The sequence below is a fragment of the Medicago sativa genome, chromosome 8 (genome assembly GCF_051527215.1).
Source record: "Medicago sativa cultivar Bolivia chromosome 8, Bolivia_mono, whole genome shotgun sequence".
Taxonomy (NCBI): Eukaryota; Viridiplantae; Streptophyta; class Magnoliopsida; order Fabales; family Fabaceae; genus Medicago; species Medicago sativa.
The window spans coordinates 26950468-26973309 of NC_140756.1; the positions used below are offsets into that span (position 1 = coordinate 26950468).

The window sequence follows — 22842 nt, forward strand, 5'->3', positions numbered from 1 at the left end:
AAGGCATGTCCGGTGTATAAATTATTTTTTTCAAATTATTACTGGTCGGTGTGTCCATGTAAGTGTGATGTCCAGTATATTTGTGTTGGTTCTTCATATATAAGTCTTTTGCTTGAACTTTAACAACTCTAATGTATTATAAAAGTCCTTCAGTCAAATTGTACATGTTAGTTAATTCTTTAGTGAAGGCATGTCCGGTGTATAAATTATTTTTAGTTTTGTTTTAGTTTTGTTTCACCAAGTGGCTTTCAAATTGCAATCAAGATTTAGAGTTGATGTTATAATTTTTTTTTCTGCTAATAATATCTATCTATTTTTTCAGAATTTTTATTATAGTTTGAATAGTATATTTTTTATATTGATTTTTACATTGTTTCTTTTTTTTATTGCTGATGCTTGGAATAGAAAATTTGTTGATGATTGTAATAGAAAGCTTGTATCTTTTTAGAGTTTTTATTTGTTAAAAGAAGTAAAGAGAAGAGAAAAAAGAGAGTAGAATAGAAAGTGTTGTGCAGAACATAACATGAATTTTCATTGTAATTGTATAACCCTTATAAAAGAGAGAAGAAAGAAAGTATATTTAGGAATGACTAGTAACATCCTAATAATATTAAACAACAAATTCCTAAAGTATACGGCATAATTAATAACAGAAAAATAAACTCCTAAATCCTAATGACTATTTCAACTTATTTTTGTTGTGTATACATATGAGAATCTTAAAGTATAATCCATAATTAATAACAAAGAAATAAACTACTATTCTTAAACAACCATTTTTATTTTTGTAGATATGCTTTCAATTTTTTTCTTTTCTTTTCAAGTACATAGTTCTTTTTATTGCAGAGTTTTTATCAGAGTCACTCTCATAATCTGAGATGGAGGGCTCTAGCAATTCAGATTTAAGTTGTGATGGAGAGTGTGTATTTGTAACTCCACATGAGAAGTTGATGTTGCTGAAGTCGTCTAGCCTTCAACCTCTTAATATGGACTTACCTCATAGTTCTGATGATGATAAAAGTTCCGTAGTTTCCGTGAATGAGGGTTGTGAATCACCTTTATTGTCATGGGATTCTGAATCTGAAACTGATATTTTGTCTATAGTCAGTTCTCATGGCATGCCTGATGGACCACTTGAAGGTATTAACCTGGAAGAATGTCTTGAGATGAAACAAGAAAACAATTTTGTCGAGGTGGAAAATACAGATGATAATTTATCTTGGGAGATGGACAATAAAAGTTACGATCAATTGCTCAAAAAGTTCAAAGAAAATGAGGAAGAGCTAAGAGTTTCCAATTTGAAACTTCAGCTTTCGGAACAAGTGATTATAAAGTTGCAAGTTCGAGTTGAGAATAGTGAGGGTCAGCTTGATAAGGTGCGCGAAGAATTGAAGCTTAACAAGGAAGAGCTGCATAAACAAAAAGAGCTTTCGGAAGAAGAAATGGCAAAATGGGTGAAAGAGCTTCTGGTAGCTAATGAACAACTCAAAAAATCAAAATATAAAATTGCAACATTAGAAAAGGAACTTGATAGTAGGTCGTCCAAGACTCGTCAATTGCAAGATCAGCTTAATGTGGCACATGCAAATCTTGCTAAATCAGAATGCCAGCTAGTTTCAGGGAAAGATCAAATTCAAGTTCTTACAAACCATCTAGTTTCATGGAGAAATGAAATTAAATTGTTAAATGACACGTATGGGGCTGTTCAAAAAAGTGTCTTGCAAAAACTGAACTCTCACATGCTTGATTTGGAGGCTAAGTTCTCTTTGGAGAAAGATGAGCTAATCAACAAATGGTCTTGCAAGATGTCTGAAATGGAAAAACAATGGACCTCTAAACTGGAGGATTGTGAATCTAGAAACAGTGAATTAGAAAATAAATTAAGGCAATATGAAGCTGAAAAGATGAAAAATGACGAGTTGAATGCTACTCAACAAATGGCTTTGGAAGATGAAATCTGTTATTTGAGGGAAGAACTTAGTCAGGGAGAGCAGCAATATGAAGCTGAAAAGATGAAAAATGAAGAGTTGAATGCTACTCAACAAATGGCTTTGGAAGATGAAATCTGTTATTTGAGGGAAGAACTTAGTCAGAGAGAGCATGATGTAGAAGCTGCAAATAAGAGATTCGACATGCTAATGATTGAAAGAGACGAAGGCAATGCCAAGATTGCAGAGCTTCATGGTAAAAATAAGAGATATATTCGTGAGCTAAAAGTAGGACTGAAGGAGGTGGAGATCAACAAAACTAAACTGGATCAAGAAAATCATAATTTGAGCATGAGAGTGGGAGAGCTTAGAAAAGAGATAATCTGGCAGAATGGTGTGATCTCCGGTATGGCTGAGGAGAAGAGGGAAGCAATTAGACAACTATGTTTTTCCGTTGATCATTATAAGAGTCTATATCTCGAACTTCAGGAATTTATTGGTCATTGGTGTCGTGGCGGTCACACTGATATAGCTTCCTAAAGTTACATTCTCATCCTTTTGTTTTGTTTTTATAGATCTTTAGTTATTAGTTTTTCATCTGTCTCATACTCTCATATTCGCACCTAAACATTGCTGAATAATTTCTTTCTTGCTTTTGACTCTAGTAGGTCAACCATTACATTGATAATTGAAGGTTATGAAGTTTTTAAGTGATTTTATTATAGTTTTGATTTCTGTGATAAATAAAATTTTTCCTGTTCAAAAAATATGGAAATTTATTTGCATCATAGCTTTTAAATGTTGGTTCTAACTTAAATCTTGGACTAAATGATTTTTAATGACTCGGATAGTAGTGTTGTGTTATTGTTTGAAATCAAGAGCCATAGCATGCCACCTTGTACATTGATGGAATCAAACAACTAAGAAGGATAACTTTAGGTTGAATACTCCATAGTTGTAATAGCTAGGCTGGGTGAGTGTGCTAGCTATTATATTTTGTTGAATGTAATGATATACTACTTGAAAGTTTGTAGTCAATGTAATGTTATGTGTTAAGTGTAAACTATATTGTCCTGATAACTGTTATTTGGATGTTTTCAGACTCGTCTTGTTTGCTTTCTCTTCTGAGAATAGTCGACATTATTTTGAGACTAATTTTATGCATTAACACCCGTAAAACTTTAGTTGAACGCCTCCAATCAAATCAAACTATAATCTCAATTTTTTAGATTAGATCGCAAAGTATACAAGTTAAAAATGATTTTATTGACGATACAAAGGAAACAAAATAGAAAGTAAAGAACATTGCTATCTCAAGTGATTCATAGCTCAATTGACAATGCCGGTATTGCTAGATTGCACACATTCACTAAGTTTGACCCTCGAAATTCGAAAAAAATTGATCAATTTAATTTATAAAGATAGATTTGACGACTTAAATTTACCTTAATTAGTTTTATGCCTGGGAGGTCGACTATGGAAGCGATCTACTTACTTCGACGCGTGATGGAGCGATATCGGACGGATAAAAAAGACTTACACTTAGTTTTCATTGATTTGGAGAAGGCGTATGATAGAGTACCTAGAGAGATTTTGTGGAAAGCTCTGGAGAAGAAAGGGGTGAGGATTGCCTATATTAGAGCTATCCAGGATATGTATGAGGGAGCTTCGACTAGTGTGAGGGCGCAAGATGGGGATACCATAGAGTTTCCCATAACAATAGGACTGCACCAAGGGTCAACCCTAAGTCCTTATCTTTTTACTTTAGTTTTGGATGTACTGATGGAACACATCCAAGAGTTAGCACCGAGATGTATGCTTTTTGCAGATGATGTAGTCATGCTTGGTGAGTCGAGGGAGGAGTTAAACGGGAGGCTAGAGACTTGGAGGCAAGCCTTAGAAGCGTATAACTTCCGCCTGAGTAGAAGCAAGACGGAGTATATGGAATGTAACTTTAGCAAAAGGAAAAGTGGGTCTACCTTGGAGGTGAAAGTTGGAGATCATATCATACCCCAAGTTACACGGTTTAGATATCTTGGGTCCATAGTACAAAATGACGGAGAAATAGAAGCTGATGTACATCTTCATATTCAAGCTGGGTGGTTGAAATGGAGAAGAGCCTCAGGTGTTTTGTGCGATAAGAAAGTACCACTTAAGCTGAAAGGAATGTTCTATCGGCAGCAGTCAGACCGGCAATGTTGTATGGTACGGAGTGTTGGACGGTTAAAAGCCAACACGAGAGTAAAGTAAGCGTAGCGGAGATGAGGATGTTGCGTTGGATGAGTGGTAAGACTAGACAGGATAGGATTAGGAATGACACCATTAGAGAGAGAGTGGTGGTAGCACCTATAGTAGAAAAGTTGGTAGAAAATAGGCTTAGATGGTTTGGACATGTAGAGAGAAGACCTGTATATGCCGTTGTAAGAAGAGTAGATCAAATGGAGGAGAGTCAGGTTAAAAGAGGTAGATGAAGACCTAAGAAAACCATTAGAGAAACCATTCGAAAAGATTTAGAGGTCAATGAGTTGGATGCAAATATGGTTTTTGATAGAACACTATGGCGTCATTTGATCCATGTAGCCGACCCCACTTAGTGGGATAAGGCTTGGTTGTTGTTGTTGTAGTTTACACCACTTACATACCCTTCAGGGCACATATATAACAAAATAAGTCCTCTAAAAAAGCTTAGTTTTTATAGGGGAATAAAGTTATAGCATTTCAAGTTGCAAATAGCACATCAATAAATAGATTTGTTGGAACAAAATGTGTTTAACAATGAACCTCAAAGAGTTTTGATGATAACAACGTATTAAAAATTGTAAATTGGACTAGCTAATATTTGTTCAAGTGTACAGGACCATAGTTAAAAAGTTACATCATTAATTGGTTTTGAATGAGCAAATAAAGAGCAAATGAAAATGAAGCTTAGACGATTCTGAAGGCAATACGCTCCTGAAAGTGGAAAGCGCTCCTGAAGTCAAGCTGCTCCTGAAGAGAGTAAAACGCGCTCCTGAAGAAATAGTGCTCCTGAAGACAAGAGGTCCAGAAGCCACATTATCAGAAGCTGCATCATCAGAAGCTGTACCATCAAAAGCTGCAGAAGCTGCCTCATCAGAAGTCATTTCACCAGAAGCTGAAGATCAACTGGATTTGCAGAAGATTCAAAGATTGAAGAATCTACACTGCAAAAGCTGTCTATTGGACTCGAAAACACAGCAGAAAATTAGTGGAACTTTGCAACGGTCATTTCAAAGGTGTTTGAAGGCATGTGCTTGCAATTTGGACGAAAGCGTTGACATTGTACCTTTGTACGAACTGTACAACCACCTTCTCCACTACTCTGTTTTGTGTCCACGCTACAAGACAAGAAAACAGCTTCAGAATACGGCTTCGCCTGCATAGATGTTCCTTTAGATAAGGAATGGATTTCAAATTTGTTCTTCATAGGACAACAACCAAATCAGGCAAAATATCATTGGTGAAAGATCAAGCTTCAACAACGACTCTTTGGTGTGCTGGCAATTTCACAACGTCTCTTTCACACCTCTATATAAAGGAGTGAAGACTTAGAGTTTTGGCAATGCAAGAACGCTGAACGAAAGACTCACAACATTTTTTACAAGTGCCAAACTTCTGCTGAAATTGTTCTGCATTCACTTAGAATTTCTGTGTCTCAAAGTCATATCTTAGAAATTCTTAAGTCCATTGAGTCTGTATCTGATTTATATTGTGAGCACCTCTGATTGTCTATCAAGTGTTCAATCTTAAACAATTTTCTGTGTAATTTTGTTTAGTTAGGAAGTCTCTTGCAGTTGTGCTTGAGCAGGAAGTCTCTTGATTGTGTTCTTGAGCAAAGGAAGTCTCTAGCTTGTGTGCTGGAGCAAAGGAAGTCTCTTGCTTGTGTGCTTGAGCAATTGTAATCAGATATTACTCTTAGTGAAATCTCCTTGGAAGTGCAAGGGGGACTGGACTACTTCCGGATTGTGGAAGGAACCAGTATAATTGCTTTGTGTTGTTCTTCTTCTCTCTCTCTCTGTTTTATTCCGCTGCATTTAGATTCTGATCATCACTCCAGAAGCTGTCTCACTTAGCTTCTGATCAGTGTGTTCAGTTTTTAGGAGAAACGAAGAATTTTTCAAATCACAATTCAACCCCCCCTTCTTGTGTTTTTCTCACCTTCAATTGGTATCTAGAGCCTTGGTCTGTTGTGTAACACTTAACCGTGCAACAGTCAAAGATCTGAGAAAAACATGTCTACTCCTCCTCCTACTGGTTCTAGTGATACTATCTATAAAAATGTCTCACATGATTATAGTGATAGTAAGAAATCCAGTGTTGGGAAGATTCCAAAATTCAATGGAGATGCTGAAGAATTCTCTTGGTGGAAGACCAACTTTTACAGTTACATAATGAGCCTAGATGAAGAATTATGGGATATTCTGGAAGATGGTGTTGGTGATTTAGTCCTTGATGAAGAAGGAGCTGCTGTGGATAGAAAGAAACATACTCCAGAACTGAGGAAACTCTACAAGAAGCATCATATTATCAGAGGAGCCCTTGTCACTGCCATACCCAAAGCAGAATACATGAAGATGAGTGACAAATCCACTGCTAAAGCTATGTTTGCTTCTCTCTGTTCAAATTATGAAGGGAGCAAGAAGGTCAAAGAAGCAAAGGCTCTCCTGCTTGTACATCAGTATGAGTTATTCAAGATGAAGGATGATGAAACTATTGAGGAGATGTACTCAAGGTTTCAAACCTTAGTTTCTGGGCTACAGATTCTAAAGAAGAGCTATGTTGCTTCTGATCATGTAAGCAAGATACTCAGAAGCTTACCTGCCAGATGGAGACCAAAGGTGACTGCCATTGAGGAAGCTAAAGATTTAAACACTTTAAGTGTCGAAGATCTTGTTAGTTCTCTCAAAGTTCATGAGTTAAGTCTTAATGAACATGAGTATACTAAGAAGAGTAAATCAATAGCTCTTTCATCCAAAGGCAAGTCATCAAAAGCTCTCAAAGTGGTTGAATCTGAAGAGGAAGAACAGTCAAGTTCAGATTCTGAACCAGATGCTGCTGAAATGACCATGCTTTCAAACAGACTTCAATATCTGGCCAAGAAGAACATAAAGTTTCTCGCCAGAAGGGGTAACTCCAGAAGCTCAAGGAAAGAAGATCAGAAGGGATGCTTCAACTGTAAGAAGTCGGGACACTTCATTGCTGAATGCCCTGATCTTCAAAGAGAAAAGTCAAAGGACAAGTCCAAGAGGTCTACATTCAAACCAAGCAAATTTAAGAAGCAGATTAAGCAGAGTTTAATGGCAACCTGGGATGATTTGGGTAGTGAATCTGGATCTGATAAAGAGGAAGCTGATGAAGATGCAAAGGTAGCTGTTGGGTTGGTAGCAACAGCAACTTCAGAAGCTGGATCAGATTCAGACTCAGAAGATGAAAACGAGGTATATTCCAAAATTCCCAGAGATGAACTTGTTGAGTCACTTAAAGAACTTCTTACACATTTTGAAGTAAGAACCAATGAGTTGAAGGATTTAAAAGAAAAATATGCTGATTTGGTACAACAGCAAAAATCAACTCTATTGGATCTGAAAGCTTCTGAACAAAGACTTAGGGGCTTTGACTTCATGTGTAAAACATATGAAGATCAGCTCAGGTTCTTATGTCAGAAGCTACAAGAAAAGTGTAATGAAAAATCTTTAAGTAACCATGAAATTGCTCTTGAAGATTTTATTATATCTGGCATTGACAGAAGCAGAGTAGCTTCTATGATTTATAGCATTTACAAGAACAATGGCAGAGGAATTGGTTTTCCAGAAGTGAAACTTGAGAAAACCAATCTAAAATCTTGTTGTGAATGCATCAAGGAAGGTCTGAAAACCTTCTTTGTACCAGAAGGGGCTGAGTTGGAAATTGTTGTTCAATCAGAACCTGAAGCTTCTAGTTCTAAGGCTAAGATTACTTCAAAGCCAAAGAACTCTAAGTCAAAGGCTATGATCAAATCTGATTCCAAGACTTCAAAGGTTAGGATCCTGAAAAGATCAGAACCTATTCATCAGAGTCTGGTGAAACCAAAATCTGGGGTTCTGAAGTCTAAGTTTCAGAAGAAGACAGTTACTGCTTCTGAAGTACCAAAACCTAAGGTGATGGTTAATCAGAAGCAACCCAACTCACAGCACAAGGTACAAGAAGTGAAGAGTAAAGCCTTAAGTACTAACCTTTCAGGACCCATAGGACAATGGGTACCTAAATCTAAAAATGTCAATGATGCAGGTATGTCTAAGAGCAGTGCCAAAGCAAAGATCATGGTACCTAGACAGCGGTTGCTCAAGACACATGACAGGAGACAAGTCCATGTTCCTCAGCCTAACAATGAAAGAGGGAGGAAATGTGAAGTTTGGAGGAAACCAGACAGGCAAGATCATAGGTACAGGAACTATTGGTAATTCCTCTACCTCAATTAATAATGTATGGTTGGTAGATGGTCTTGAACATAACCTTTTGAGCATTAGTCAATTTTGTGATAATGGTTATGATGTGCTTTTTGAAAAACCCAACTGTACAGTAATCAACAAGGAAGACAAATCCATTGTGTTCAAGGGAAAGAGAGTTGACAATGTCTATAAAATCAATTTTTCTGAACTGGCTGATCAGAACGTGATTTGCCTACTATCAGTGAATGATAAGAAATGGATGTGGCACAGAAGGTTGGGACATGCTAACTGGAGGTTAATCTCTAAGCTTAGTAAGTTACAACTTGTGAAAGGGCTACCAGACATTGACTATCATTCAGATGCACTCTGTGGTGCATGTCAGAGAGGGAAAATTGTGAAATCATCTTTTAAAACCAAAGACATTGTTTCAACCTCAAGACCTTTAGAATTACTCCATATTGATTTATTTGGACCAGTGAGTACTGCATCCTTATATGGAAGTAAATATGGATTAGTCATTGTTGATGATTACAGCAGATGGACTTGGGTGAAATTCCTGAAAAGTAAGGATTATGCATATGAGGTATTCAGTAACTTCTGCACACAAATTCAAACTGAAAAAGAGTCAAAAATTTTGAAAATCAGAAGTGATCATGGTGGAGAATTTGAAAATGAGCCATTTGAAGCTTTTTGTGAAAAACATGGAATCATCCATGAATTCTCTTCTCCTAGAACTCCACAACAAAATGGGGTTGTAGAGAGAAAGAATAGAACGTTACAAGAAATGGCCAGAACCATGATCCATGAAAACAATTTGGCTAAACATTTTTGGGCAGAAGCAGTGAATACATCATGTTATGTTCAAAACAGGATCTATATTAGACCTATTTTGGAGAAAACTGCATATGAACTCTTTAAAGGAAGAAAACCAAATATCTCTTACTTTCATCAATTTGGATGTACATGTTACATTCTGAACAACAAGCTCTACCTAAAGAAATTTGATGCCAAGGCCCAAAGAGGAATCTTTTTAGGTTACTCTGAAAGGTCAAAGGCATACAGAGTGTATAATTCAGAGACACTCTGTGTTGAAGAATCTATGCACGTCAGATTTGATGACAAAGAGCTTGAAGATAAAACTTCAAAGCAAGATGAAAGTTTTGTAGAGATACAGGTTCCTGAAGTTACTCCAGAACCTGATCAGATAGCTGAATCTGAAGATAGTCCAGAAGCTGAACCCACATCAGAAGCACAAGATGAAACTGCTTCTGATGAAGCACAAGATGGCTCACATCAAGCAGATCCTCCCAGAAACATATTCAAACATAAGTCTTCACATCCTGAGGAGCTAATCATTGGAAATAAAGATAGTCCAAGAAGAACAAGATCACATTTCAGACAAGTAGAGTCAATGATTGGACTAATCTCAATGATTGAACCTACAACAGTTGATGAAGCACTCTCAGATGATGGATGGATCCTAGCTATGCAAGAAGAGTTGAATCAATTTCAAAGAAATGATGTGTGGGATCTGGTACCCAAACCTCAGCACAAGAACATTATTGGAACAAAATGGGTATTCAGAAACAAGCTGAATGAGCAAGGTGAAGTAACAAGAAACAAAGCCAGGCTTGTTGCACAAGGGTATAGTCAACAAGAAGGCATTGATTACACTGAAACATTTTCTCCAGTTGCAAGATTGGAAGCAATCAGGTTACTTCTTTCCTATGCAGTTAATCATGGCATAATATTATATCAGATGGATGTCAAGAGTGCATTTCTAAATGGTGTCATAGAAGAAGAAGTGTATGTCATGCAACCTCCTGGATTTGAGGATATTAAATATCCTGACCATGTTTTTAAACTGAAGAAATCACTATATGGCTTGAAACAAGCTCCCAGAGCTTGGTATGATAGACTAAGTAATTTCTTAATCAAGAATGATTTTAAAAGAGGACAGGTTGATATAACACTCTTCAGAAGGACCCTTGGGAAAGATATTCTTGTTGTGCAAATATATGTTGATGATATAATATTTGGTTCTACTAATGCATCTCTTTGCAAGGAATTCTCTAAGTTGATGCAGGATGAATTTGAAATGAGCATGATGGGAGAGCTGAAGTTCTTCCTTGGCATTCAAATCAATCAATGCAAAGATGGAGTCTATGTTCATCAATCAAAGTACACAAAGGAGCTTCTGAAGAAGTTCAAACTTGAAGATTGTAAAGTGATGAACACTCCAATGCACCCTACGTGCACCTTAAGCAAAGAAGATGAAGGAGCTAAAGTAGATCAGAAGCTGTATAGAGGTATGATTGGTTCCTTGTTATACCTTACTGCATCTAGGCCAGATATTTTATTCAGTGTATGCTTGTGTGCAAGATTCCAATCAGATCCTAGAGAATCTCATATGACTGCTGTCAAGAGAATCTTCAGGTATTTGAAAGGAACAACTAATCTTGGACTCCTTTATAGGAAATCCTTAGATTATAAGCTAATTGGATTCTGTGATGCTGATTATGCTGGTGATAGGATTGAAAGAAAGTCAACCAGTGGCAATTGTCAATTTCTGGGTGATAATCTTATATCCTGGGCTAGCAAAAGACAAACAACTATTGCTATGTCTACAGCAGAAGCAGAATACATTTCAGCTGCAAGTTGTTGTACACAACTACTTTGGATGAAACATCAGTTGGAAGACTATCAGATAATTGCTAACAATATTCCCATTTATTGTGATAATACTGCTGCTATTTGTTTGTCTAAAAATCCAATTTTGCATTCAAGAGCTAAGCACATTGAAATCAAACACCATTTTATCAGAGATTATGTTCAAAAAGGAATTTTAGATATACAATTCATTGATACTGAAAATCAATGGGCTGATATATTTACTAAGCCTTTAACTGTTGAAAGATTTGATTTTATAAAGAAAAATTTGAACATGCACTTTGTATCTGATTAAATGCTTGCTTGCTCCTGAATAGGAATTTAGGTTCTGAAGTTAGTTCAGAAGCAGTAGTCCATCAGAAGCTCTTTATTGAGGTTCTGAGGAAAACTCGCTTCTGATAATGATGACGTCAGCATCTGAAGTCCAGAAGCTGGATTTATTGCTTTTGAATAGTTGAATTAGTGGAAACGTTGGGAGTTACTTTTTAAAAGTAACTTCTGGCCCACTAACTTGGTAGTTACTCTGTGAACTTCTTACGTGACCTGTATGTGTTGGTGTATAACTAAAAGGGCAATGATGATTTAATAGCTTTGAAAGTACTTTTCACGCGCCCCCAATTTGTCATTAATGTTATGTTTGTTTGTCTCTTTTGAATTGTAAACGTTTTTACTCTTAAACACTTTTTCAATTCACACACTACTCACTCACAACAAACACATTTTGCTCTCAAACCTCTTGCGAAGTAAGCGCAAAAACCTTAGAACCCTATATTCTCTAAATCTTCTTCAATCATCATCAATGGCATCATCAAGTTCGCAACGAGAAGGTTCAGTATCTACTTCACGAATGGTCCCTGAATATGACTACAGAGGAAGAAGCATGAAATTGGAAGAATGGGATTTACAAGTTCAGATAGAGAATCCAGTGGATTTTGATTCTCTGGCCTTTCATAAGTGTTGGATCAGAAGCTACTATGAAGAGCAAGGACTCATGCATTACTTCAAAATGTTGAATGGACCAACATATGAAGCTCTGGTTAGACACTTCTGGGTAAGAGCAAAATTTTACAACAGAGCGGCATCCCTAGCTGAGGAAAGTCAGATGGTGTTAATGTATCCTGAATTAGAAGGGAAGACAAGAGAAGAAATGGGTCTTGCGCCGTTTGTTGAAGACGAAATCAGATCAAGTATCTGCGGTATTCCAGTAAGAATTACTCAATGGCAGATAGAAGCTGTTCTTAAGGTTGAAGCGTCTGGATACTATTCTGGAATTGATCTTTCAGATGCTGCTGAAAAACGCATTTGGAAAAAGCAAGCTAATTTGGTAATATACAATTCTGAGAAGGAGAAGAAATATGCTGAATTGAGCATGGAAACTAAGATGCTTCTGAAGATTCAGAATGAGAACCTGTTTCCATGTGGTGACAGTGTGAAACCAAATTTAGCTAAGAAGGTCCTTCTCCAGCACTTCATCAAAAAGGAAAAAGTGAACGTGCCCAAATATATGTTCAAGTACCTCATAGAGTGTCTGAAACAGAGTCAGCTACTGGATAAACCCTGGGTTCCTTATGGAAGACTCTTATCGGAGATATTCTATCAAGGAGGTGTCTTGGACAGTCTCAGTAGATCTCAAGGTTACACAAATCAGCTACTTGACACTAAGACTGGAAAGTTCATTAATGCTCATACTCTCTTAAATATGAAGCTAATCAGTAAAGTCACCCAACTTCAAACTGATTTAAGTGAATCCCATGTGTTGTCTGATCTTATGAGAGATTTTCCACCCATTTGCAAACGGGATCCTATTGAAGTGCAGATGAGGTACATCAAGGATCACTATGAGACAACCAACAAGATCATCAGGTTGGATGAAGTACCTGAAGAAATGTTTGGTGGTGCAGTGCCTCTAGCAAAAGGCAGAAAATCTAAAAGAAAAATGACTGCAGAAGATTATCTGGAGGTTGAAAAGACCATTAAGAAGGCAAGAGTTGCTGCTGACAAGCTCAAGATTGGTGGTTCATCTGTACCATCAATTGAAGAAGCTATTGAAGACATGGATTCGAGGTTGATCATGGATGTTGGCATTACTGGTAATCAACCTGTAGTACCAAAGAAGAAGAGGAAGCCAGCAGTAAGGAGGACCAAGGACTTTCCTCATGTGTCTGAGAAGGGTGAAGCTCCTACTAATGTGTCAGAAGCTATTGGAAAAGCTATGGAGATCGCTTCTGAACTTCAAGAGAGGGTAATGACAGAAGCATCACAACTTCTTAAAATTTTTGGCATTGCTGAAGACGATCAAATGAAGTCAGCTGATTGTTCAGAACCTTCTACAACAGGTAATATATTCACACACTCAGAACCAGTAGTACATGAGATATCCAGTGACTCTCCTTCACCTTCTTCAAAATCCTCATCATCATCTTCAAATTCTGATGATGATATACCCTTAGCTCAACTTTTTCGAAAACCAGTAAAACGCCAGTCAACATCAACCAATACCAACACAAAGCCATCTCAGTCAAGCATTTATGAACCAGTTGGTCATATAATCAATGAGAAGTTGACTGAATTGGCTGTGCAGAGAGATAGAGTCATTAATAATATCTTTCGTCTTAACCCTCAACCTCTTAACATTCAACCCCTCAACATGATTGTACCAGAAAATGTTGAGTCAACGTCAGAGAAAGCCTCTGAGACAACTCCAGAAGCAGCTGCTTCTGATAAAGTTGTTTCAGAAGACCCCCCTCAACAAAAACCTTCACCAGAAAAAGCCTTTTCACCCCCTATAACTTCATCACCCCCAACTGTTCCTGAACCATCTGTTCCTGAACAAGTCACTCCTCAAAAGACCGTTCCTGAACATATTGTTTCTGAACAACCAGTTGCTAAACCCATTCCTGAACCTGAACCTGAAACTACTGCTCCTGAACACATTGTTCCTGAGCCAAACCCTGCTTCCATAACTCCTTCACCAGTACAAGTTATCAAGATCACCCATCATACTGGTGTATGTGATATGGACACAGACTCTGAGGATGATCAAAATGATCATGCCTCTGATATGGTAGTTGACCCCACTCCTGACCAACCATCAACTAGCCAATCCTTAACTACAAATGACCAATCATCATCAAACCTACCCATTATACACTTAGCCCCTCCAAAACCCTCTAAACAACCTTCACCTCCCACCATTTACCTGGATTCTCAAGTACTAAAAGATGTGTGGGAAGATATTGCTTCTGAAGTTCTCAGACTGATAGCAGGAAGAAATGACTTGGGTCATCAAGTTAGCTATCAGAAGCAATGGAGAAGGATAAAAGAAAGGGTCGTCAACCTGATTTCAGCTTTGCATGATTCCTGCATTGAGGCTCAAGAGCAAGCCAAGCAGAAGCTGGAAGATTGGTTGAATGGAATAGAAGAGAATACTGGAGATGTTGAAGTTCTTGGTACTTGGGTGAAGAATCCACTCAGTATCAGAGGCAAAGAACCTGATGAATTCCTGCCTAAGGAGCTGCATCTGATTATTCCTTCTGAGATCCTGGAGAAGATTGATGCACCTAACCTGGCTCTAGCTCAGGAGAACAAGGTGCTCAAAGAAGAAAATGACAGGCTTGAAACAGAGCTACTAGAGCAGAAGCTGAAAATATCAAAATTGGAAGCTGATATGCAAGAAGCCAAGATCAGAGAAGACAACTACAGAAAAGATATGGACAAGAAGTATGCTGATGTTCAAGAGCTTCTGAAGAAGATTTTAGAGAAATAAGCCAAACCCATAGTTGCACACTTTTAGCTTATTTTTTTTTTCTCTTTAGGCTTTTAATATTCTTTGATCATCTCTGCTTCTGATTTAGTTCTTTTCGCTTCTGATATTATAAGCTTCTGAATTCTTCTTGCTTCTGAAAATCTGTAACTGTTCATATCTTGTGTGTTATTATTTGCTTTGATAATAATGCTTGCTATGCTTGTTATTTAATCTTTGGAGATGGTTAATATGCTTTAAGATAATTTGAATTATGCTCTGAACCTTTAATCTTATGTTTTTCTCATCTCTTCTTCTTGTTTATGTCATTTTGCTAATGACAAAAGGGGGAGTATATGTGATAGTATTTAAAGGCTCATAGCCCCATTAATAATATTTGAAAATTTTGAAAAATTTCTATCTTTTTGTTTTACCTTTAAAAGGGTGTATCAAAAAGGGTGAAGTATCAAATTTCAAATAAAATTAATTGAACCATTCTTCTTATCTATAAGTCAATTCTTTCAATTTTTTTTGCTCTGATATTATTGTGCGAAAAATGAATTTAATTAACCTGGATAGAACATAGGGGGAGCTTACAAACCTCACCTTAAAGACTATCAGACTCAGGGGGAGTTAGAGCTTACAAACCTCAGACTCTGAGCTTACAAACCTCAGAAACGCCAAAGTCAACTCGTTAATTAGATTAACAACAATTGACCAATTTTAAATACTATTGTTTGTCATCATCAAAAAGGGGGAGATTGTTGGAACAAAATGTGTTTAACAATGAACCTCAAAGATTTTTGATGATAACAAGGTATTAAAAATTGTAAATTGGACTAGCTAATATTTGTTCAAGTGTACAGGACCATAGTTAAAAAGTTACATCATTAATTGGTTCTGAATGAGCAAATAAAGAGCAAATGAAAATGAAGCTTAGACGATTCTGAAGGCAATACGCTCCTGAAAGTGGAAAGCGCTCCTGAAGTCAAGCTGCTCCTGAAGAGAGTAAAACGTGCTCCTGAAGAAATAGTGCTCCTGAAGACAAGAGGTCCAGAAGCCACATTATCAGAAGCTGCATCATCAGAAGCTGCACCATCAGAAGCTGCAGAAGCTGCCTCATCAGAAGTCATTTCACCAGAAGCTGAAGATCAACTGGATTTGCAGAAGATTCAAAGATTGAAGAATCTACACTGCAAAAGCTGTCTATTGGACTCGAAAACACAGCAGAAAATTAGTGGAACTTTGCAACGGTCATTTCAAAGGTGTTTGAAGGCATGTGCTTGCAATTTGGACGAAAGCGTTGACATTGTACCTTTGTACGAACTGTACAACCACCTTCTCCACTACTCTGTTTTGTGTCCACGCTACAAGACAAGAAAACAGCTTCAGAATACGGCTTCGCCTGCATAGATGTTCCTTTAGATAAGGAATGGATTTCAAATTTGTTCTTCATAGGACAACAACCAAATCAGGCAAAATATCATTGGTGAAAGATCAAGCTTCAACAACGACTCTTTGGTGTGCTGGCAATTTCACAACGTCTCTTTCACACCTCTATATAAAGGAGTGAAGACTTAGAGTTTTGGCAATGCAAGAACGCTGAACGAAAGACTCACAACATTTTTTACAAGTGCCAAACCTCTGCTGAAATTGTTCTGCATTCACTTAGAATTTCTGTGTCTCAAAGTCATATCTTAGAAATTCTTAAGTCCATTGAGTCTGTATCTGATTTATATTGTGAGCACCTCTGATTGTATATCAAGTGTTCAATCTTAAACAATTTTCTGTGTAATTTTGTTTAGTTAGGAAGTCTCTTGCAGTTGTGCTTGAGCAGGAAGTCTCTTGATTGTGTTCTTGAGCAAAGGAAGTCTCTAGCTTGTGCGCTGGAGCAAAGGAAGTCTCTTGCTTGTGTGCTTGAGCAATTGTAATCAGATATTACTCTTAGTGAAATCTCCTTGGAAGTGCAAGGGGGACTGGACTACTTCCGGATTGTGGAAGGAACCAGTATAATTGCTTTGTGTTGTTCTTCTTCTCTCTCTCTGTTTTATTCCGCTGCATTTAGATTCTGATCATCACTCCAGAAGCTGTCTCACTTAGCTTCTGATCAGTGTGTTCAGTTTTTAGGAGAAACGAAGAATTTTTCAAAACACAATTCAACCCCCCCTTCTTGTGTTTTTCTCACCTTCAAGATTTACTTTCACTAAGGCATGAGCGACTCCTTTACCTTATCTCCGGCTAAACTCAACCATAGAGCTTTGAAAATAATTATGAAACAACTGACCACAACTTTGTATGATACTACGAAACTCAGTGACATTGGTGCTGCCTCCATGAAAAGCATCAACCACTAAATTCGAGTCGAGTGTAAAATCCATGTTATTGAAATGAAGGTCAGCTGCCCGCTGTAACACTTGATAAAGTTCCATCGCTTCATCTGTCTGCACTGATCACAATGGGGAAAGCCAGATGGTCTTCTCAAGCACAACGCATCTGTCGGCATCGCGAATGAACATATCAATACCAACCTTATTCTGAGATGATGAGAAAGAGGCATCGACATTACATTTAAATCAACATGGGGATGGTTTTTTTTTCCACCGATGGCTGATATCATTACTCGGTCCAGCCTGTTGATGCACATCTGTGTGTCAGTAACTTGTCTGCATTCCTTGCGTCATTTTCCAATCCTCCAATAAATGCATGGTGTGCACTCCAACACCTGAGTCGTTGTTTCATCCACTTGCTGCCATAATTTCATATTCCTTCTTTTGCATAAACTTCAAAGGATGGCTGTGAAACGAGCACATTGAGATGCATGGAGGCACTGCAGCAAGAGAAAAACCGCAACTTCCATGTTATAATTCAGACTTAATGCTTGCTCTATATCCTCCCACACATATTTGCTTCATACAACACAGCTCGCGGGCAAGCCAGAAGAGCATGAATGGTATCTTAATGATCTGCCAATGCAATGTACATTGGTTTCTCTAAGGATTTACATATATGGAATTGTTTTAACCCCTTTTTTTAATTATATGATTCAAGAACTTCAAACTTCTTCATCACCTTCATCCAACATGTGATTTCTATTTCATTCGTTTCAGAATCGAATCATACTTACCATATTAGACGTAAATTACCCTCAATTCATCAAAGGATAATGTAGGCCTTATCCAATCAATCACATTAATTTTAGGCTAAACAAACATTCTTACTTCTTATCTTTAAGCTTTAATCTATTTTTTTGTACATACAATGTAACTCCTCCTAGGCTTCCAAAGGTATCTCCTGCGTGATTAATTTTGTGACTTCGTCTCTATTTCTTTTTTAACTTAATTGCTCGGTCATCAAAATAATTTATTTTAACCATCAAATACATTAAAAGCACCATATATGTAGATAAATAGAATTAAGAAATAAAAAATCATGATGATGAGTCAATTCTTCTCTAGAGAGTCATATTCCAAAACTCTCTAATACCTTTAGTTTACTAAAAGTTCACTAACCATAGTTTATGAGTTCGTAAAAAGTTTGAGTTATATAGTTTGAGTTTAAAAGATTATATTATCATAAATAAATTATAATAAATCAATATAAAAGTTTCTAAAAAAAAAAATATAAAAGCCGAGTTTGGTTATTGAGTAGAATAAGGGGTGTTCAAAACCAAACCAATCCAATAGAAAAACCGCAAACCGAACCAATCCAAACCAAAACCGCAAAAAATCGCATTTGGTTCGGATGTAATCGAATCATTTTCTTGCTCAACCGCATGGTTTGGTTTGGTTTGTGGTTTTCATTTTACAAACCAAACCGAACCAAACCAAACCGCAACATAAGAAAAATGTTGATTAAACATATCTCACCTAAACCGATACTCATAGAAACTCAATGGAAACTTTATAAAATGACATATTTTTTCTCTTGTTAGATTTTTTCTTTACTTTTTATTTAAAAATGTATTTATGTGCTATTTGAAATTTTAGAGAAAGATTAAATCTTAGTCTTTTGCATTGCTTACTAAATAGGATTATGTTTTGTCCATGTTTATAACTTGGTTTATGTTGTTAGAAACATTGTAAAATGAAAATGAAATTGTAATATTTGATGAAATTTAAAACATTGCAGAAAATATGTTATGTTTAAGTTTTTTAACTTGATTTTAATGTTGGAAACAAAAAAATGTATCGTCTAAAAAAACCGCAGAAACCGATCCAACCCAAACCGCATTGGTTTGATTAGGATTTTATTTTTAAAGTAAACCGAACCAAACCAAACCGCAAGCTTTTTTATCTTTTGGTTCGGGTGACTTTTACCCTCAAAATCGAACCAAACCGCACCGCGAACACCCTTAAGCAGAACAATCTTCATTCAGCCTAACAGTCAAATTTTGAATTACTACACAATTTAAAAAAAAAAAAATTGATACTTGGATTAATAGTAGAAAATTGTGTGTCAATAAATTGGTTCGTGTGCTGTTTGTTTTCCTTACCCTAATTCCCAACCCCTAACCCTACTTTTTTGGCTCCAAATCATTTCAGCCCTTGGATTAATCTATCTATGTTGCTTAATTCAACAAAATGGCTCCATCAAATTTGAATTTCAAATTGGCCGTATTCCCAATGAAGCATTCCACTGTCTTCAAACATTGGAAAAAGAAAGCATTGGTAAGTGGGTAACATACATACAATTTCCCACTAAAAAAAACCGTGAACTGCACCTTCCCTTCTTCTTCTTCTTCAAAAAAAAATTCTTCATCTTTCTCTACCGTCATTTTTTTTGCTTCTCAATTTCCCAATTCACCTTTCCTTCCCACGATTGCTTTCATATTTTTCTTTCATATTTTTCACTGTCTTCTCACGATTTGCTTTCATATTTTTCTTTCTCAAATCTATTTCTCATATGTTCACGTTCCATGTTTTTTTTTTTTTGTTTCAACAATGGAAAATTCTCATGAGAACAAGCAAAAGGTAAATACAAATTCCTCTTTGTGAATAAGTTTTTGCTTCTTACTTTTGTCCACAAGCTGTTTGATATATTGTCTCTGTGAACTTTCACTTATAATTTGGTTTTTCATTCAATGTTTTAAAACCCATTTCTAATTCATAATACTCCATATATCATTTTTAGTTTTTAAATTGTTGAACTCCATATAACAAAGTTGGTTACACAATTGGTTAACCTTTCTACTCTATTTTGGTTTAATTTTTTTTATTGATTAAATAGTAGAGGCAATATCTGTGTGGTTAGGTTAGGTCCGTTGAGTTATGTGCTTGATTTTAATTGTTAACAATCATTGACTAACTGGTGTACAATAAAAATTTGTTTTATGTATGCCACCGCCAGCGTTGAATTTTCTCCTGCGGCCTCCTCTCTAGGTCTCTCTGTCCCGTTGCCTCTTCCGCTTCCCGTTCATTCAAGCATGTACCAAATGTGCCGGAGCCCGGAAGAATCAAAGTTATTGCTGGAAGATGTAATCAAAGTAGAAATGCTGTCCTCGGGTCTGTGTTCTCGACATCCCTTATATAATATGGTGTTTGCATAGGTTCATTCACTAACTCTGCATATTATAATATGGTGTTTGGGTCTTATGGACAATATTGGGTCCACAAGCTTCATATTGTTTGACAAAAATGTGATGAATTGTGTTGGAAAAACTGTGCAAGATCTGATAGATGCGCACGTTGTTGAAAAGGACGCCTTGAAGGATAAAGACGTGAATGGAAAGAGGAGCAAGCTACTTGACATCACTCTTGAGGACACTGAGTAAGTGAATTTTATCATGTTCCAATGGTTATATTACATCCACTTTTTTTTACGACTGTTCTTAATTTGGCTTTTTTTTTATGTAACTATGATGTAGGGGAACTAAGATTCTCTGTTCTTTGTGGGATACATATGCCGAGAGAATGGATGCTTACTTGACTGTGCGCGATTCAACATCTCCTGTTGTGGCTGCCATACAACTAGGCAAACTAAAAAATACTATGGGGTGATGGGAATCTCTAATGCATTTTATGGAACGAAACTCATTTTGGACGATGATTACCCACATGTTAAGGAATACCGTAAAAAGTATGACATCAATTATTTATTTAATTAAGCATTAAAGATTACTGATGTATGTCATTTTTGTAAAACTGAAACGGTTCCGCTATTTGTGACAGGATGACTGATACAAATGTGGAGCTGACACAGGGTGTCAGTCAAGTCACAGGATCTATTGTGGTCCCTTTGGCGGATGATATGCTAAAATCAAAGAAGATGACCATCGAAGACTTGATTGAATCCACTGATGTACGGAGCTTGAGTATATTAACAATATATTTGTTCATTTAATTTTTGGTTTGGTGCGCAAATTGGTTTAATGAAATGTGTAAATTGTGGTGTATGTAGCAATGCATTGGAATAGTTATGGCGACCATTTGCGGAATTGAATCTGAGTGCAATTGGTACTACCACCAAGTATGCACCAAATGTGCTGGAAGAATTAAACTAATTGCTGGGAGGATCTTTTGTCCTAGGTGCAACCAAAGCAGGAATGCAGTTCCTAGGTGAATGTCCAGACTGTCTTCATCGTGCTCATTTTAGTTTGATGGATGCTCTATGTTATGTGCGTGTCTCTTACTTTCCTTTGATGATCCAACAGGTACAAAGTTCATGTACAAGTGATGGATATGACAGGATCTGCAAGTTTCATTTTGTTCGATCGTAATGTTTCAACCTATGCTGGAAAGAGCGTCCAAGACATGATTGATTCACATGGAAACGTAATGTATACACTCAATTTTTGTTTTATCTAATACAATGTTGGTTTTTTATTCAGCTACTTATGTGTGCTATTTGTAACAAGCTTTGTGTTGTTTATATTACATAGTAAGGATTCAGTGACTTATCCTCCGGAGCTGGATACATTGGTTCGGAAACTAATGCTTTTTAAAGTTGAGCTAACTGATGGGAATTTGGCACACAACTGGCGAAATTATTCGGTCAAGTGTGCAACTGATGATAAGGATTTAATTAAGAAGTTCATGACTCTACACAAAATAAAGGTTGTGCGAATTAGTTTTGTTCTTTGTGTTGTCAGTTTGTGAAGTTCAACATTTGTAAATAACTAGATCGTATTAATTAAATTGCAGGATTGGAGCAAGGAATCTGATGCTGATCTTGGGAAACACTGTTGTGAATCTTCTGAATGATAAACCAGAAGAGGTATATCATTAATCTGAACTAAGTTTATGTTTATGTTTTTTTGGTGTTTAGTTTTTAAGTATTTGGCCTTTTTTATCAATTGATGTTATCTGTATGCTCCAAGCATTAAAACACTGCCCGTGAACTACCATTTGAATTCTGCTGTTGAGAATTTGTTTATCTCTTCAACTAATATTATTATGTTTCTTATTATGATGGTAGTCAATTAATTTCTGCTGACGTTTACATTATATTTTCATATTAGCTAATCGACGATATTATAGTTTCGGCGCAAGCATAATTGGCAAACTGATTAGCAGATTAATCATGTATCTGCTATGAACGTTTTGTTTATGTATGTGGTTTGAAACAATTGGAAGGTCGATAGTTCTGTCACTCTGATAAATTAGCTTCATTGATAATAATCAACTTCTTTCATTCAGTGCTGCTCTTTTTGTATAAAAATGATCCTTTAAAAAATTTATGTGCCGCCCTGCTCTTTGTGTATAAAAATGTGCTCTTTAAAGAATTTTATTCTATACACTAAATTGCTGGTTTACTATTTCCTATTTTAATCTGATACAAAATTCAGTCTGGTACATTTTGGAATAATGTCAATTTCTATGAACAATACTGTGTAATCATATTGCTCAACTAAACTGTTACACTTCATATGGCGCAAGTGCTTAATTTGAATACTTACACTTCAGCTGAAAATGTATGTACATAAGGAAAAACCACTATATTATTCAAGTGGTCAATAAATTGTAAACTAGAAGAATCCAAATTTTATTAATGTTAGGATTTCACGTGTATATAGATTAAAATAATGCAAAGCAAGACATAACTGCATTTTGTTTCTATT

General features: G+C 36.5%; 1 protein-coding gene and 1 pseudogene across 2 annotated transcripts; both read left to right on the forward strand.

Annotated features, from left to right (window-relative positions):
• The first annotated feature begins 853 nt into the window (after window positions 1-853).
• On the forward strand, window positions 854-2616 carry LOC146898000 (uncharacterized). The gene has a single exon (XM_085735164.1). The coding sequence runs from the start codon at window positions 879-881 to the stop codon at window positions 2466-2468; it is 1590 nt and encodes a 529-aa protein (XP_085591290.1). The 5' UTR covers window positions 854-878; the 3' UTR covers window positions 2469-2616.
• A 10127-nt stretch (window positions 2617-12743) lies between these two features.
• On the forward strand, window positions 12744-22190 carry LOC146898001 (uncharacterized; annotated as a pseudogene). The gene is made up of 9 exons (XR_015023148.1): window positions 12744-13059; window positions 13150-13232; window positions 20332-20552; window positions 20650-20861; window positions 20954-21083; window positions 21183-21340; window positions 21436-21561; window positions 21664-21838; window positions 21926-22190. The product of XR_015023148.1 is annotated as an uncharacterized LOC146898001 (transcript).
• The last annotated feature ends 652 nt before the right edge of the window (window positions 22191-22842 follow it).